General features: G+C 47.4%; 1 protein-coding gene across 1 annotated transcript; it reads left to right on the top strand.

The window, feature by feature from the left end:
- The first annotated feature begins 17,518 nt into the window (after positions 1–17,518).
- Positions 17,519–19,009, top strand: FOXE3 (forkhead box E3). The gene has a single exon (XM_084636639.1). The coding sequence runs from the start codon at positions 17,615–17,617 to the stop codon at positions 18,386–18,388; it is 774 nt and encodes a 257-aa protein (XP_084492765.1). The 5' UTR covers positions 17,519–17,614; the 3' UTR covers positions 18,389–19,009.
- Positions 19,010–19,500: the final 491 nt, after the last annotated feature.

Raw genomic sequence — 19,500 nt, 5'->3', positions numbered from 1 at the left:
CTTGTTTGAATTTTCAAATGGGTTTGCTCCGATTGTGTTGGTGAAGCTTCACAGTGCACTTACCATGAATGTTCTAATGAATGATCTTTACTAGAGTGAGTACTTGTGAAAGAGGGGTTTTAAGCTTGTGTATGCAACGATTCAGCAAAAGTGAGTTTCAAGCAACAAAGCTACTCAACAGCTAGGAGAACTGTAAATTTTACACTCAAATTTGCACTGTTGTGGTTGAGTGAACTAAGACAACCAGTGGGGGAACAGAGCAGTTTTGTGTTTGATTCTGATCTCACATGGTTTTACACCAGTGTGGAAGGAAAACAGAATCAGACTCCATGCGACTGATGTAACAAACTCATGGCAGATTTCAGGTATTTTGGATTAACCGTTCATGAGCAATGTGCTAGACCAAGATTTAGCTCTTGAGAATTTTGCCAGTAATTGAAAAATGCTGGGGGCACTTGAGAATTTTGCAGCATGTGGACAGAAACAGAGGAGAAATGTGTTGAATAAATTGTTTGTTATGAATTATTCACCCACCTTTAATTCAACGGGCAGATTGATTACAGTTATTTGAAAGAGAAAAGTCCTCAGTGGATCTACATCCATCTTTCCAGTATTTATTCAGTTTGTCTAATTATTTGACCCTAATCTTTAAAGGTTTCTAACTTTCTATTAAATATACCCAAGAGTAAATGTTTTACTCTTGGGTATATTTTAGAAATCTGGTTTATTTTAGAAATGTAGGGCTGGATGGGACCACATCTTTAAAAAAAAAAAAGCACATTTCCACAGAAAACCACTACTATTCTTCCACTAAAGAGTCCTGTTTAAATGGAAAGTTTTTTTCAGATGAGACAGAAAACCCAAAGTCCTTACCACTTCTGGTTATGAAAGTTCCCATGGTACTTTTTATTGCAGGAGTGTTTCATCCAAGGATCCTAGCACAAAGTAGGCAATAGAGAAAGGAGGGAGAAGTAGTTAGGGTGCTGATTTGGGACTTGAAGGGAGTTGGTTTAATTCCCTTCCCTGCCACAGGCTTCCTGTGTGACCAGGGGCAAGTAACTTAATCGGTCTGTGCCTCAGTTTCTCATCTGTAAAATGAGGATTACAATTCTGCCTCACAGGGGTGTTGTGAGGATCAATACATTAAAGATCACGAAGTGTAATGGGGACCATATAAGTGCCTTAGATAGATAGATAGAATTACATGCTTCCTACCTAAAATTCTCCCTGCTTTTACAGATGGACACAGTGTTCACCACTTTGTCCTAAACTGTTGTACAGTGTTGCTGTGTACTGTTAAACAACTTCTACCTCTCATCCCAGAAATGGCTGTACTGCAGGAATGGATGAAGTGATGTATATTGTAATAAAGTTTTATATATATATACACATACATATATGTGTCACATAGCTGAGCAATTCTGATTCCAGCCATATATATATATATATATATATATATATATATATAGTGACAGGGTCAGGCCAGATGGTTACAGGAGAGTGACAGAAGGTAGATACATTAGCCCTAGATTAAGCAGGTCCTTTTTCCCTGAGTAAGATAATGGGCTGTTCCAGAACAATCAGGAAGTTGCTGGAACCAATTATGGCAGGCAGGCTAATTAGGACACCTGGACCCAATTAAGAAGCTACTAGAATCAATTACGACAGGCAGGCTAATCAGGGCATCTGGTGTAAAAAGGACCTCACCTCAGGTAGTGAGGCATGTGCGAGGAGCTGGGAGCAAGGTGTGCTGCTGGAGGACTGAGGACTACAAACACTATCTGGCATCAGGAAAAAGGTCTTGTGGTGAGGATACAGAAGGTGTTGGGAGGAGGCCATGGGGAAGTAGCCCGGGGAGTTGTAGTGGTCACACAGCTGTTACAGGAGCCACTGTAGATAGTTGTGATCCACAGGGCCCTGGGCTGGAACCCGGAGTAGAGGGCGGGCCCGGGTTCCCTCCATCCCCCCAACTCCCTATTAGATACAGGAGGAGTTGACCTGGACTGTGGGTGGCACCAGAAGGGAAGGTCCCTGGCCTGTCCCCCGACTCACTAGGTGGGCCAGCAGAGAGTGATGAGGTTAGCTGAGTGGATGGCAGGTTTGAGCCACTAGCAAAAGTGGCCAAACTGAGGGCTGCCATGAATCTCTGAGGTGAGCAAATCCGCCAATAAGCGCAGGACCCACTAAGGCAGAGGAGGAACTTTGTCACAATATATAAATACTATATTAAACTGACTACTATATACGTATGTTAGTTTATTACTGTTTATTACAGTATTTATATATATGTGGCTGGAATCAGAATTGCTCAGCTGTGTGCCAAAAGCCCTATACTGCTAACAGCCAATGGAGATTTTCTAGTGGTGCTAGTGGCGGGGGGAGACGGGCTGTACCTTTGGAACAGGAGGATCAAAGTTCTATATCGATTGCCATCATGAAGCTCTGAGTATCCAGGAGAGGTTCCCTGACTTGTTACAATGTAATGGCAAGGGTGCTTTGCATTTCTGTGCTTCCTTGGAGCCAGAATGACCCATCCGTACATGATATTGTTTGTAAAGTGCGTTGGAATTTTTCTGGCATGGGCTCCATAACTCTAAAATCATTGGGTTAACTTTTCATAAGTGCCTGAGTACCCCTGAAGGTCAGTGTGCCTTAGGCTCCTAAGGTGCTTGGGTGCTTTTGAAAACGTTGCCCATTATCAGGCACACTAGTCATCTGCAAACGTCCCGTCGGCAAGTAAACACTTGCTGAAAAATTCCAAACAAGCTTTGATACAACGAGTTGCAGTAACAAAAGAAACTGCCACACTTGTTAAACAAATGTGCACGTTTTTTTATCACAGTTTCTCTTGGCAATTAAAAGCAATTTGGCCTCCGCCTGCTAACATCTCTGTCTCCAAAGACAGAGAAGATGTTCGCTTCTTGCACCATTTTGACCTCAGTGATTTGCATCAATGTGAGTGAGTAGAGAATTGGGTCTTTTATATACTAGCTGCAAACAGAACAAGAGACACAAGACAAAGTTGCTACACGGGCTGGCTTTTAGAGATGATCAGCAACATCCCATTGACTTCAGGGACTCAGCACCTCTTCAGATGAGGCCTTTTGGTAACCATTGTTTAACACGTAAATAATAATCTGATCGTTGCGTGGCCCATACTTATGAGAAAGCTCTTTATAACGATTAAGGAGGGCCACATGCCAGGAACAAAATATTTTCCCACTAGGGAAAGGTCATCTGTGAAATTTCATGAACAATTGCCATGTTCTCTAAATGGCCCTCTTTTTTGTAATTGCGTGTCAGACCAAGTGCACTCAAACTGTAAGCAGTGTTTGATACAAGGAGAGTGAAATGAGATAATCCATGTTTTCATCATTCATAGGCCGCTCTTTTCACAGGCCGTGGGCCGTACTTTATTAGGTTGAGCAGCTCTGGGCGGGCAAGAAAGACCCGGGCCTTTCTCATCAGTATGAGAATAGCCCAGTGAATGGTTTCCAAGTGTTTACTCAGCATTTGTCTCGTGGTTCATCAGAGGAATGGGGAGGTGGGGTGCCGACAGATCTTTTGTCCGACTGAACTGCCTGATGTGTTATGACAATGTTCCATGAATATGCAGAATGGCAGAAGGGATTAGACCCAGCACAATTCCCCTCTGGCACTTTTTTTTTTCTTTCTTTCTTTTTTTGCCTGGGATGTTCAGAGCTTTAAGGGTGACCTGTTCACAGTCAGGGCACCAAACATCAGATTTTCCTGTAGATAGGGGTGTAAAAATCCCACACTTGTCCAAAGTTGTTAACATCTGACTGGAAGGTTGGCCCATCTTATCTCACGGCCTTCTCTTTATAATGTTTCAACGGGCACTAATGACCTAATCAAAGGCATTGTTTTGTAGGAGACGTGTAAATATTGGGGCATAATTAACGCCTGAGTCAATCAATCATACATGGAGTCCAGGCCAGTGATAGCTCTATTGCCTTCTGCTGAACAGATAGTTTCTGCTACTTCCTGGTAAATCTTTTCTTCTTGCTTACCATAGTCCTGGAGATGTTAAGACACAGGCTGGCCATGTCTACACTATGGTGACTATAGGGGCGTAGCTATGCTGACATAACCCTGTAGTGTAGAGGCAGCCTACGGTGATGGAAGGGGTTCTTCCAATTGACATAGGTACAGCCCTCCCCAAGCAGCAGTAGCTAGGTCAATGGAAGCATTCTTCAAGGGAAGTAACTTAATCTCTCTGTACCTCAGTTTCCCTATTTGTACAATTAACAAAATTCCGGCTTTCCTCAGAGTGGTGTTGTGAGGGTATATGTAGGAGAATATCACCCTAAGGATGCCACAGGCCATTCTTTCTCATATGAAAACTCACTGATAGTTTTCCTGAAAATCCCCTTTGGTTCTGACTTTTATATCGCTTCCTCTTTACCTGCAAGTTTCCAGCCACTTGCCAAGACTCCATCCAGCCACCAGTACTAGCGATTGTGGTTGTACAAGGGCAGAGTCATTAAAATCAACCTGTTTGCATTTGAGCTAATTCTGTTGTTGAAACTACTTAACTCCTCAATAGCTGGCATGGTTTTGCTGCCTGTTTGTCATCTTTTCTCTTAGCCCCACGTCCCCACTGTTATGTAAAGGCCTTAACACTGGTTTGCTGTAGGTCTGGATATATCCATTCACTGTCATTGCTGTTTCAGTGGTGCCCACGCACCTCCATTTCTCACCTTGGGCAAGTCATTTCATTGCTCTCTGCCCTCAGTTTCCCCTCTGTAAAGTGAGGGGCAAGTTGCCTGTTTATGATGATCATTTTAAGAATAATTTGTTTGAGGTTTTTCCATGTCTATACACAGAAAGGCCTTAAGCAAGAAAACATACCACCGAGGAATAAAATCCATTACAATCTGAAAGTTCATTTGAAAGTAAAAAAAGAATAGCTTTAACCTGCTTCAATCATTGCAACAGAATTAAACACATTTAATTCCGACACCCTATAATCTCACACAGACATCAGGTAGAAATAAGAAGCCAAGTCGTTTGGAAAGGAAAGCGAAAAGAGAGAAGAGAAAGTAAAGGGAACACAGAGAGAGAATGAATCATTGGACATAAGTCAACAACTAACTAACGAGAGTTAAGAAGAAAGTTCCTCTATTGGGAGGTTATACCACTTTTGTCCACTACAGTATAAAGTTTCTTGCAACTTCCTCTGAAGAATCTGATACTGACCAATTTTGGAGACGTGATACTTGACTAGCTAGGCCATTGATCTGATCCATTCTGGCAATTCCTCTGTTCCAGTGACCGAGATCCTTCTCTCATTCAACCATAGTCACCGATTTAATGGGCATCCTCATTTGTTGCACAGAAATGGAAAAGTGTACTTATTAGTACTTGTAAAAGTGCCAAGCAATAGAGCTCCCACACCTTGGGAGACTGACCAAACAGATCTCACTGTCTTGAGCATCAGAGGTTTTCCCCCTTTTTCAACTTAATCCCACTCTTCCTAGGTGCACCCCCACGTCGTCACCTTTTTCTCCAGTGCTTGCAAACTCCAAATTCAGCATTCATACTTTATTGTGCCAACACCGCTGCTTAGTTCCTTCAATCTTTCTTCCTAATTCAGCTCCCCTGCCCGCAACAAACCACTTGCTCATATTTGTTGTTTTTCCTCTTAATTTAATTTCCCAGGATCTTTCTGGTGTTGAGTTGCCTAGCACTGCAAATAGTATTCTGGCGATGGTCTTATTAGTAATATACAGAGAGAGACTATCATTATATCCTGTGTGTGCAGCCCAACATTGAACAGGCTATTTTTGCTGCCACACGGCTCCTATTTAACATGCTGTCCACTGTCAACTCTAGCTCTCTCCTGGTATCATCTATCTGTCTAGGTGATCACACCAGGTCCATCACCATAACGTTCTTACTGATTCTCTGGCGTCTCCCCGCCTCCCATCTGCTGTTGCCTACCCTGACCTGTTAGTGTCCCTAACCGCAGCATATTATAAGAAGAAAAGAATTTGCAATAAATCAAAGCACACTTAAAATAACCCATGTAGTTAAACCACCACCTAAAACAGTCAGAACAATGTTTTAATTTTATTTCATGCAAAGGAAACCAATTGTGTTATACACACACACACACACACACCCTAATGTATAGTGGGGGAAACCTTTCAAATAGAGATATTGACTAGATGCCTCTGTAAGGACACTATTATGTCTAATGGTTAAATCATGGGACATCTGTGGTCTGCTCCTGGCTATGCTACTGGCTTGCTGTTCTTCCTTAGACAAGGCACTTTGTGCTTTGCTGTCTTTCCCATTTATAAACTGAGTAAAATTCACAATTCCTAATCTATCTCAAAGAGCATGGTGAGGTTTAATTTGTCCAATGCTTAGCACAAAGGGGCCCTGGTCCATCACTAGGACTCCTGGGTGCTACTGTAATACAAATCATGTGTTATGCAGAAGGTCAGACTAGGTGATCATAATTGTCCCTTCTGGCCTTGAAATCCATGTCCCCATTTAAATTGTAAGTTTCTGTGGTCCCTAGCACATGGAACCCTGGTTCTCAAACTCAGTGTCCTTAAGGTTTACCCACCCTTGTTGATGGAAGAAATGAACATGTATGCCCATCATTTTGGCATCAGTATATTTCACTGTACTAATGCGCTGGAAAGCATGAGTATCTGCTATCAAGTGGGTTTTTGGTCTACAGGCAATCAGAGACCTTGATAAAGATGATGGGTGTGTTAAGGCTAAACAGAAGGAGCAATTAAGCCCCTTTATGTAGTTATAGCAGGAAACATTAGGACACTATCACCCAAGTCTTTAGGCTGTGTGGCAAAGCCTGAGCAGAGTTAAGCAGCATGGGCTAGCATGTTTCCTTGGGAGGAGTTTCTAGGGGCTAGAGATTGCTCAGCAAACTGTGTTTTAGAGGTAGAAAGCCAGCAGATGGTGAGACGCAATCGTGAATGTGGTCCTGAGAGAGAGAGCAGAGAGAAAACTCCTTGGGACATGGGACTGATTGGAGAGGCAGGCTTGGAAACTGTGAGCAAGGAAACTACCTTGTATTGATTGTTTCCAGTGTGTTCAGGGAAACGGTACTTTGTGTACATTCTTTGTAAATAAAGAGGCTTGCACCAAAGAGATACAAGACTGTTTCCTCCTAATTTCTCCTCCTAATGAAAACAACCTGTCAAGCCCCCAGGTCTGAGTGGCAGCAGTACAAACATCCATGCTCCTTAGATAAAGTCATTGATGAATGGCTGTTGCTGAGGTCCTGCAGGTATAGGTACTTTGAGATGCACCCTGCAGGGCATGACTGGCTATTCTGGAGTGACTAATGATGGGTGAGCTATGAAAATCCTCCAGGGCTGGTTCAACTAGGATAATGACACCCAAGGATTTGGATACTCCTCCAAACCACTTGAGCCTGCCTAATTATGGTGGAAATCACAGTGTTCTGATGATCTCTGTTCCAGCTAGAAGACACAAGGAAAGAGGTCAGAACCTTTAAAAATGGAGTGTGTGTTGGGGGGAGTTAACCAAATTCCCAGGAGCCTGAGGAAATGCCTGGCTTGGTTCTCCCATCTCTCAATAAGTTTATCCTTGGAGCAGAGAGACCATCTCAGATCAGATGAATACAAGACAAATAGTGTGAATCATGTTTGTCCAGTCTGTGGTGGCCAAGCTTACCCCTGCATCATCATCTGTCTTGCTTTACCGTGGTGGAGGATGTGATTAACACAGGCTTGTCTGGGGCATATGTGCTTTGCCCTCTACTTTGCCTACAATGCAGGTAGGTGAAATAGGATTGTTTTAGCTACCAAAGTTCATCGCTGACCCCCTTGCCATAGTTGTGCCAGATCCCTGTACAAGAGGTAGCTGAGTTTGCAGGGACTTGGCTTTCCATATATATTCAATATATTAACAGAGGGTTTGCACCAGGCTTTGTTCCCATCTGGCCTGGAAGTAACCCACCTTTCACCGAATGCATCTATGTGGAGGAGGTGATGCCAGGGTGCACACACCTCTCAGGAAGTCAAGGAGCAGGCCGACGCATCAAGAGAGCTCTCCCCCTCGGCAATGCGCACTCTGTGAGTGGAAGTCGATTTCCTGTCACTCGTTCGCTGTTCAACCTGTTTTTTCTCTTTGATGAGTCCTCGGGAGTCTTAGCTGAGGCTCTGTGTTTGATCCTGGACTGTTAGTGTATAAGGAACACCTTGCCTTCCCCAGTGAGGCCATGCCTCAGTTTTCCCTCCTGTACTTTGCAGGATTCACATACCACACAGCTGATGGTCCAACTAGTATCTCCCTCCTGAGATCTGGATTCTTGGTACTGAATGCTAAAGTGCTCACCCTTTGGCCGTCTATCCAAGCACCCCAAGTCCTTCCTGGCCTTTCCCCACAGCTCTCACAACCACCGTTGGATCAGGACTTCACAGCTCCCTGGCACAACTCCACTGGTCCCACTCTGGAGCTTTCATCACTGCACTTCTCCAGGCAGCTGTCCTTCCCTGTTAGTCTCCGGGGAGAGCCTCCTCCCAGCTCTTTCCTGGTCTCTGCTCTCTCCAGCCTCAGGGAAAGGCATCCCCCTTTTTATAACAGGTGCCGTACCCAGCCTGCAATCACCTGATGCTCCTCCTGTGACTCTTCCCATTCAGATGCTCCCTCCAATCCGGGTCATCAGCTGGGAGACCCTCAAGCCCCCTGATTCAGGGGGAAACCTGGAACAGAAGTAGCTGGGCCCAAACTCCCTTAAAGAACAAGCTTCCCGCTGACGGTTTGATACGACCCTGAGTCAGTACAATTGCTTTAGAATCCCTGGGGGTTTTAATGCAGAGATCAAGGACAGAGTATACGCCATGGTGGTCATGGGGGAAATTCATCTCTGTGCAAAGGACCAATATGTCCTGGGGACTTAAGTGGCGCATAAGTCTCATATTGGTCCCTGCATGGGGGTAAACTCTACCCATGATAACTGTTGGGTATATTCTGTTTTTTAATTCATTGACTTAGGACTTAAGTGGAGCACAGGGCCCACGCTGTCTGGGGGGGGGGAGTCTCACCTGATGTGAGTATTGCAGCCGTCATTGTGAATGTCCTGGTGTGTCACATTAAAAGCAAAGCAAACCCCAGAGCCTTGCTGAGACTCTTTTCATTCCAGTGGACGGGGCACGAACGGCTTGTGCTCCCAGGCCACGGGGAGGGGGGAGGGGGCTCATTAGAGACGCCTAGGTAGGTAGGTAGGTGGATTAGCGGACCTTTGTTTCAGGATCGTGTAGCAGTCTGGCAAAAGCCTGGAAGTATGGCTGCAGGCAGATAGGATTTAGGATGTGAGACAGGGAAGGAAATTCTCCATGACAGAGGTTCGCTCAAAGCCTACAGGGCAGGAATGGGCTCTCTTGTTACAAATGAGCTACATTGCCCCTGACAGGAGCATTACACAAAGAGACAAGACAAGTGGAAGCAAGACGACAATGGGAGAGGGACCGTGACTGCCAGCCCTGAAAGTATTAGCACTAGTGGGCCAGGCTGTTAGAGGAGAGCACCAATAGGCCACGTAGACAGGGAAAGCTGCACACTGACAGCCAGATTTCCAAGGACTCAGAACCCACAACTCGAGCCATATTTTCAAAAGACCTCTGCTCCCATTAACATTAATGGCCTTCACAGATATTCATTAGTGACTCATAGTGCTTAGATACTATGCTGGACCTTAGACCTACAATAGATAGATTAGAATAGATCCTGGCTCCCCTTTATAACAGATGTTTAGACAAGCAAAGCAAAACAACTGTATGGTGTGTATCTCCCATATAAATTGTCCCAAAAGGATGCTCATTAACCTATAGGAGTCTGGACGCAGTGGGTGACTGGTCCTGGAAAAAATGAGACAGCCCAGATCCAGAGGACGAGATTGATAGCACTAGAGCCCGAAGTACTAAACACCAGGAGAGGTATGGCACATGAAAAGGTATAGATCGTGAAACCCAGTTATTCCTCATCACCCTGTTTGGGAGGGACCCCTTCTAAGTGTTGGAGGTAGAACCAGTCAGAAAAAGGGAGGGTGAAGTTTCCATGGAAAATTTCAATTGAAAAGGAAGTTTGTTTCCATGGAAAATGTATAGGTTTTGCTAGTGAAACCTCAAAAACTGAAATATTTCCGCTGATAACCAAAATATTTAAATTCTGCACTGCCACGGCAGTGTCTCATGAGTGTTGTTTGGGTGCCTTATACTCCCTCCAGTGAGGAGCCATGAAGAAGACTAAGTAAATGTGGTACTTTACATGGGGTGTTTTGTCCCACAGACCTGTATTCTCTCACTCGTCGTCCATATACACTCCGCTGCCCTTCCCCATATAGGGCAGGGATTACTCTGTAATATGAGGACAGGGTCATCTGCCCCCCAAGGGATCATGGGCCCCTCACGTCTGTGTCGAGGGATGTGGGTTGGGCAAGTAGAGTTGCTGGCTGAAACCCCCAAAATTTAAACTGAAAACCAAAATTGTGGGAGGTTTTGGTAAAAATAAATAAATTGGGTTGTTGGGTTTTTTTTGGAGGTAAGCCTGACAAATTGAATCAAATGGGTATTTCCTGCAGAAATGTTGGGGTTGATTTTTTTTTAAAGCCATTTTTTTTCCATCAAAAAATGGTTCAAACCAGCTCTCGTGATGGCCTTCTTACAAAGATCCAGACTGCTTTTGCCAATTGCTTTCTATATGAATTTTTCCCCTCAGTATAGTACATGTTGGCTTACCAATATTTGCATTGAGTCCCAATGATGGCCAGGGAAAATGAATTGTTCATGTCATTATTTAAAAAAAAATGTAATTAATTAATTTATAGGCAGTGAACCTACAACGCAGCCCCTCATGACCCTCCAGACTCGCCATGCTGAAAGTTTGTGGTGACTCCTGGATATTGACAGGTTTCAGAGTCGCAGCCGTGTTAGTCTGTATCCGCAAAAAGAAAAGGAGGACTTGTGGCACCTTAGAGACTAACAAATTTATTTGAGCATATGCACAGCTCACTTCATCGGATCAAGTGAGCTGTAGCTTACGAAAGCTTATGCTCAAATAAATTTGTTACTCTAAGGTGCCACAAGTCCTCCTTTTCTTTTTACTGAATATTGGTTCATCATGACCCCCTTGGCTTGCACCACTGCTGCTCTTCAACTCCCCCAGCTGCTGCTTTTGAGTGTGAACATCTTCACCAGCCTCCTCTTGCAGGCACATCAGTCTAGGCAACGAAGTCTCTGAGCCAGCCCTTCGAGTCTGAGTCATTGCAATGCCCCCCTTCCCGCAAGCCCCATCGCTGTCTCACACTCTCCCTTTGGAAGATGGGAGTGGGTGGTTGAACATTTCCTGGTTGCACTCATAGAATCATAGAATATCAGGGTTGGAAGGGACCTCAAGAGGTCATCTAGTCCAACTCCCTGCTCAAAGCAGGACCAATCCCCAATTTTTGCCCCAGATCCCTAAATGGCCCCCTCAAGGATCACAACCCTGGGTTTAGCAGGCCAATGCTCAAACCACTCAGCTATCCCTCCCCCCAGTGCGTGCCCTGAGAAAGTGTGACCTCCTTCTCATACCACCTAGACAAAGGCACGTCCATGTTCGTGTCTGAGACACTAAGTCCCCAAGTCTTCTCCCATCAGAAGCCATGTCTTGATGGGGTCCCCTGTCCTGATGCATATATTGGATGGCATGGAACTTCCCTGGTGGTGGAATCTTCACTTCCGTGTTGGGTGCAGGTCCTCAGAGAGCTCCTCTGGAGGCAGAACTGGGGCAAAGGGAAAGAGAGGACTTGTGACTTCCATCAGCACCAGGATGAACTTTACTTCCCTATCCATTGCACAGGGCAGGGATAGAGAGTGCAGTGCCCTGTGAATGCCTGAAGTGGTGGGGGAGTTGAGGGGGGGTGGGATAGACACATCATTGTGCCCAAGAGAGACAGCTGGGCCCTCATTTCATTAAAGGGAGCGGGCATGAGCACTGGATTTCTTGGGATGTTTTCAGGGCCGGATTAAGGCCCGGGTGCTAATGGCCAGTGCCTCCAGCTCCTGTGTTATGGGACTAAGCAGAATCTCAGCTTTCATTAAAAAAACAAAACAAAAAAAATCCAGTAACTTTCTAACCTTCATGCGGGTGAAGAAAAGCTTGAACACATGACCTGAGTGTAAATAATGCAATGGTGTCTTCCTGAGTCTGAAGAGAGCCTGAAACAACCGGTCTGAGGGGTGTAAGCTGCCCCCTTCTATCTCAATGGGATATTAATTCCAAGCCCCACTGCTCTGGGTGGCTCTGTCAACACCATCCCAGCAAGGGTGTGTGGCAGAAGGGGAGGAGTTCACTGGGCCTGGCCCCCCTCATCTACTCTAGCTGCTGGAGTACATATTGAGGGACCCACCTGTGGCTCCTGGGGCGGGGGGGCAGAAGGGGATTCCATGGTGCTATCCCTGGCTGTCTGGGATGGGAAGGGGAGCCCTCTCATCGCCACACCAAGTGGGAGGTAGGGACAGAGACACCAGGGCCTGAGGTTACTTTAATCTGGGCCTGGGTGTTTGACTCCATCGCCCCACTCTGCTCCCAGAGAGGCTGGGCTTTGTGCACAGAGCTAGAGAGATTTGCTTGTATAGGGAGGCTGGAATGTGCAGGCAAGGTAGCCCCTCTTCATCCCATCCTGGTGTGAACAGGTGGAGAGAAGGCACTTCCCTCCTTCTCCAGCAGGTGTAACCCTTTCTATGCTAGACGGCATTTACATCTTGCTCATTTGGCTTGAGTCAGGACTGCAGGATGGGGTCCTGTGACGCACACACCCACGAACAGGTGGTGGAAACCCCGTCATGCAAGTCATTTAAAACGGAGCTAGAAAATGCTGGAGAACTTAATGTGAAGAACTATATCTGGTGTCAGAGGCTGGACTGGATGATACGAGAGATCTTTATTCATCTCAAATATTGGTAATAAGTTGATCAGTGCATGCACTTCCACCCTCTATATAGTTCTATATTATTATGGAACCAGGGGTCTTCTCATGAAATTAATAGGCAGCAGGTTTAAAACAAACAAAAGGAAATATTTCTTCACACAACACACTCATTGGAGCTCGTTGCCAGAGGATGTTGTGAAGGCCAAAACTATAACATGGTTCAAAAAAGAACTAGATAAGTTCATGGAGGATAGGTCCATAAGTGGCTCATGCTCTGAGTGTCTCTGGTCTCTGTTTGCCAGACGCTGGGAGTAGAAGAGAGGGTTGGATCACTCAATGTTCGGTTCATTCCTTTGGAAGCACCTGGCATTGGCCACTGTCAGAAGACAGGATACTGGGCTAGTTGGACCCATTATGGCCATTCTTATACAGTACATTAGGACCTTTCATATGTTTTGACTGGTATATATAGAAAACAGCAGAGAATGTTCAAAGGTTGGACGTATACTATGGAGACGTGCTGTTTAGTCTATGTCCCCCTTCTCATTTTAAAAACAAATACATAAACATCTGTGGTGATCTGACCTGGGGTTTTCTTCATTCTTTTGCTTTTTCTTTCCTGTAGAGGGCTTTTGACAGCTTACAATGCGTTGCTGGGATAGCGTCCACAGGGACTGGTTTCCGTTGTGGTTGGCCTTCGTAATTTATGAACATAAAAAGTTATTGTACGGGGATGGACATCATGGGGGAAATTCTCATCAACATTTGTAAAGCCACCATCTCATAGTGTTCTCAAGCTCTCCCTAAAAACCCACCCCTGCCATGATTCCTGCAAATCACGCCCCTCTAGCTTTGGTCATAGCACTATGCTAGAACTTCTATTTTTCTGCTAAACTCTGTTTTGTTTTGTTACACCATCCTCCTCCAACCTGTTGCTTTGGCTTGCCCCATCCGTTGAGACTGGTCTGACATCTAGGCCTTGACCCTGCAAAGAATGACCCCATGCACTTATCTTTATGCAAGGTGAGTGGTCCCGCTGACTTCAAAGGGCCTACTCTCATCATTCCTTTGAAGCCCATGACAAAACTTTCACCAGCTTCAGTGGTGCTGGGATAACATCCATTGCATATAAAGTTAATTATGTTTTTCCAAGATCGGGGCCTTAGACTGTAAGCTCTTCAAGGCAGCATCTGCTTTTCATGTTGTACAGCACCTAGCCCAACGGGGCCCTGATCCTGGTTTGGGGTTCCCAGACACTAATGTAAACACAATAAATAGCGAGGCCAATATCACAAGCATTACAGAGTCAGCTATACAATCAGATGTTCTCTCTTGACTCTCAATCTCTTTGAGGTTTAGACAAGTAAAAGGACCAAGGAAATGATGACAGAGAGAGAGAAAAAATAAAGGACAAGTTACCTGCATAGAGAATCAGTTACCTTCCTCCCTCCTCACCCCCACAGCAAACCCCTTGCCTCCAGACTCTCTAATTAATAGCTAATAATGCTCTAAATCAGTAGGCATATAAGGCATTGTAGTTTGAGCCAGCTACATTTTAGACAAATAATCTGGGATGAACTTTTTAAAACCTGGGTCTAGTTACAATCTGTAGTAGGTGCTGGGGGAATAGGGCATACAAGAAAATACATCAGTTTAAAATAAACACTGAACCACATAAAAACCTCCTATACAGGGTATTTTCTGTGTGTTTTACATTATGATTTCTAGTGGTGTTTCAACCTACTTTCTGGACCTTATTGTGGGATTTCTCCCTAGCTGACTGAAAGCAACAGTGTAAACAGAGCAAAATCTCTGACTGAAACAAATTTGCTAACATTTAAATATTGGCTGATATCAAATAAATAATAAGATAAGAAACACAGTGATCTCCAGCCCTCATCCACCTCTGAGGTGAACATTATAAGGGAAAGTGTTGCAGGTCAGATCCTACTTTTAGATCGTTAACACCCATTTTTACCTCTGTTTTAGCTAAACAAAAATAACCTACACAAATACTCTTTAAACTAAAAAACTGTTATTCTGCCATTGTAGAGGGGCTCACTGTATCTGCTTATAGGGAGGTCATCACCCTAGCATCTTTGCTTCTCACAGTCATTCATGGATTTTATGCTCACAACACCCCTGCCAATTAGGGAGATATAATCCCCATTTCCAGATGGGAAACTGAGGCAGAAGGTAGACAAAGTCTATGACCGAGCCTGGAACGGAGCCCACCTCTCTCCAGTCCCAATTAGTACCTTGTCTACTAGACCATCTTTCCTACCCTTGCTCAGTGCTTTGGTTCATTGCTAGATTGTACATTGCAATCTACTCTCAAGATTACAGACAAGCTCATAGCACTTGAATGATCTGCCACTCAAATTATTTGAGTTCCATTTCTACCTGCCATGTTCTATGTCGATATAAAATCAGGAACTATAATGCATAATGTCCACCATCCTTTCTTAATTTAATGGTCCCTCTGCCTATTGTATTACATATGAGATTTACATACAAAGTTTGTAAATGTTTTATTTAAATGCAATAGATACAGTTGAAAAGTATTTTTTCCGGTGAGGACAGACACTGTTATTTATTGATCGTTCATTAAGACACTGAAAACCAACAGGGATACGTCTCTCTTCTTTCAGTATGCGGGGTCCTTTCATGTACACAGCATTGCCATGTATGACAGTCTACACTGCTAGACGCCCGCTCCTGCGCTCCTTATTCAGGCATTGTGGAGACCGGAGTAACGAGCCCAGGGTCGGGCCCTAGGTGTTCAAATAAGCAGAGGCTTCTCTTTAATTTGTAAATATTTTGGGATCCGCGTGGAGCTATTTACCTCGCGTCGTACAATCCCACTCGGTGCGGTCAATTCCACCTTTGGAAATGCCAATTCCCCCCCCCCCTTTGAACAACCCCTTGCAATTAATACAAGCGACAGAGACTTCGAATTACTTGTTTACATCTAAACGCACAATCGTTAACACTCCCCCCCCGCCCCCCAGCAAGGTGAGGGACACGAATTATAAACTCCGTCGCTCTGAAACCTGCTCAATCCACTCCGTTGTCCACACTTCTCTCAGCAGCCCTCGCACGAGGCTGCACAAAAGAAATAACTCAAACGTTGGAGACGGGTTTTGTTTTTCTTACTTTGATTTTTACCCTTCCCCCGCTTGACGTGTGCCCCTTCCCATGTCTCCTATGTTAAATCGTTTAAAGACCGAGGAACGTGTATCATTCATGTAACAAGAGATCGCTCGCTAGATCCTTCCCGTTGTTGTGCGCCGCGGTAAAGTTAAATGTGGTTTTTGGTTTTTTTTTGCCGAGCTGGTTTTCTGCCGGAGAAAATCATTACAAAATCCACATGAACTGAAAACCATTCATACTTATATGCGAACGGATTGTCTAGTTCCGTCCGGCACCACCAAGAAACCCCCGCAGCAGTCTGCCGGTGTACAGATTTCCCTAAAAGGGAGCAGATCCATTGCTGTCCAATGTCTGTATTCGTTTAGAAGACAGCGTGCGCGTAGATATTTGCACAGCCTTCCTCTGTTGCTTCCACACCTGCTGGGTAAAACAGCCGAACACCGAGGAAACGTTTGGGAAAAAAAAAAAAAATTAAAGCGATCGAATATCACAGCGCGACAGCTCGCGAAAGCTTTTTACAAACTGAAATGTACAAACGATTCAAGTAACTACCCCGCCAGGTCCATTTATTCGCGCGTTCACCAAAAGCTGCTACCGCGTGTTTTCACTCGGCCGATGTTTTTGTTTTTTTCTCGGCAACGCTTTAGGAAACGAAATGTAAACCGAAGGAAACGATTCTCGGGCTACCGAGGCAAAGCGGGACATTTCCCTCCAGCTTCCAATGTTTGGAGGCACAACACTGCCCCCCCCCCCCCAAACCCCCGCCCAGGGGCCAGGTTTTAAATACGGGTTAAAGCCACCTGTCCCCGGCGCTGGCTGTGAAGACAGACTCGATGATGGTCACCATCCCATTCTTATCTCCTTTATCTGGTTTAATGGTCTCTTTCTGAAATCAGGGTCCCTGCTTCGAGCCCAATTCCCCCGGCCGGCCATGCCCGGGCGCGTAATTGACAAAGTGCCGGCGGAGGGGGGCGGGGGGGCCGGTTTCCTCCCCCTAGAGAGGCACATTAGTCGCTGGGTGTATTTCGGGGGGTCTCCCCCCGCCCCAGCCCGGCCGCTGCCAATCCGCGGTCCCCATCCGCCCGGCCGGGGGCTGCCGGAGAAGCCCCACCCCGCGCACACGGCACCTGGGGCAGGTCGGGCACCTCCGCCCCGGGGAGCCTCCCGCGGCTCTGCCGGCGGCGGGGGCCGGGCTCCGGGGTGGGTGGGCCCCGGTCCCAGGCGGCGGGGGGCCGGCAGGGTGGCGCCAGCCGGCGGGGATATAAGGCCGGCGGGCTGAGCCCCCCGGGGGAGCTCCCCCGCCGGCCCCTTATGAACCCGGCCGGCTTCTCCTACTTCCCGGCCATGGGCACCCCGCCGCCCGGCTCCCCCCTCGCCGCCCAGCCGGAGCCCGGGAGCCCGGAGGCGCCGCCGCCGCCGCCCGCCCCGGAGGCCGGCTCGTCGGGGGGCGGCGGCGGCGGCGGGCGGCGGCGCAAGCGGCCGGTGCCGCGGGGCAAGCCGCCCTACAGCTACATCGCGCTGATCGCCATGGCCCTGGCCCACGCGGCCGAGCGGCGCCTGACGCTGGGCGGCATCTACCGCTTCATCACCGAGCGCTTCCCCTTCTACCGCGAGAACCCCAAGAAGTGGCAGAACAGCATCCGCCACAACCTCACCCTCAACGACTGCTTCGTCAAGGTGCCGCGCGAGCCGGGCCGCCCGGGCAAGGGCAACTACTGGGCGCTGGACCCGGCGGCCGAGGACATGTTCGACAACGGCAGCTTCCTCCGCCGCAGGAAGCGCTTCAAGCGGGCCGACCTGGCCGCCTACCCGGCCTACCTGCCGGCCGCCGCCGCCTCGGCCTTCAGCCCGGCCAGCGCCGCCGCGCCGCCGCCGCCCGCCCTCTACGCGCCCGCCGGCTACAGCCCGCCGCTGCCCGCCGGCGCCCCCTACCCGCGGGGCTTCACCATCGACAGCCTCATGGGCGGCGCCGAGCTGGCCCCGCCGCCGGGCGTGGAGCTGGGCCCCGGCCCCGAGCCGCCCCCCGCCGCCTTCCCGCCCGCCGGCCTGCTGGGCCGGGCCTACCCCTACTCCGCCTCGCCGCCGCCGCCGCCCCCGCACCTGCCCGGGCCCCCCGGCGGCTACTCCCCGCCCAGCGGCGCCCCGCTCTACGGTGCCGCCGGCCGGCTGGGCCTGCAGCCCGGGCGCTCCTGCGCCGAGCCCCCCGAGCCGCTGCTGGCGCTGGCCGGGCCGCAGTTCGGCCCCGGCCCCGCCTACGGGCGGCAGCCCGGCTTCGCCTCGGGCCTGGAGCGGTACATGTGACTCCGGCGCGCCCTCCCCGGGCCTGCGCTGCGCGCCGGAGCAAGAGCCACGTGCAAACCTTTCCCGGGCTGATGGGGGACGCACACGCTGTACTTGGATGGCCTCTCTCTGTCTCTCGCTCGCGCTCTCTTTTTGTGTGTGTGTTTTGTTTTACTGTACATATGTAGACTATTTCATCCTAACACTGTACGGGCCGCATAACGCGTGGTGCTGCGTGGCGCATTGTTGCACGGCACACGAGCTACAAAACACCGTCGTGTACTGTGCGTACGCATTGTACTGTCCCCTGTGCGCCATGGATTGCGTACCGCACCGGGGTGCGCTGTGTCATGCAGCCTGGTGCCTCGCACACGCACCCTTGTCCTGCAACCCTAAACTGTGTTATGCACGATTCATGGCATATGCATTGTATATACCACGTTGGAGTGCATGGTGCAGGAACTATGATTCAGGGGACCATGCGTTTAGCCGTGCACTGTGTAAAGCATTGTGTAAGGCGCGGTTACCTTGTAGATTTGTAAACATTCCAGGATGTCCCATATTTTTCTCTCCTTGTTGGGTTCTTAACCTGTAACCAGACAGAGTTAGCAAAACTATTAGTTGTGGGATATTTTATTACTATTTAAGACTTTACCTTTTTCTTCCCCTGTGGGAAAAAAAAACATCTTTTTACTGTTTTTTTTTTAAATAACTTTTATTGTTAGAAAGGATTTTAAAAAATAAATCTTTCCTTTCAACTGTTTAACTGCTCTTTTTTTAGAAATGGTTTTGATGTGGTTTAAAAATAGAATATATCACATTTTTTCAACAAGCTGAAGAGAACTCAGCTGATTCATATGCAAATCATAACACTGTTTTAATTATGCCAAGTGCCTTGTGCTTTCATTTTTTACGGACTCTTTTTCAGGTCTATACTCTTACTGTTTCAAATCTGAAGCCTGTTTTTAAATACTGGTGGTAATTCGCCGTTGAACAGCTTCCTAAAGGATGTGATACATTAAGGACATAAGAACGGCCAGACTGGGTCAGACCAAAGGTCAATCTAGCCCAGGATCCTGTCTTCTGACAGTGGCCAATGCCAGGTGCCCCAGAGGGAATGAACAGAACAGGGA

The sequence above is a fragment of the Lepidochelys olivacea genome (assembly GCF_965140295.1).
Source record: "Lepidochelys olivacea isolate rLepOli2 genome assembly, chromosome: 8".
Taxonomy (NCBI): domain Eukaryota; kingdom Metazoa; phylum Chordata; order Testudines; family Cheloniidae; genus Lepidochelys; species Lepidochelys olivacea.
This window is presented reverse-complemented; position numbering and strand designations above follow the sequence as displayed.

What these genes read in the sequence shown, in the direction of transcription:
- FOXE3 (XM_084636639.1), top strand. Translation starts at nt 17,615, where the DNA reads ATGGCCCTGGCCCACGCGGCCGAGCGGCGCCTGACGCTGGGCGGCATC.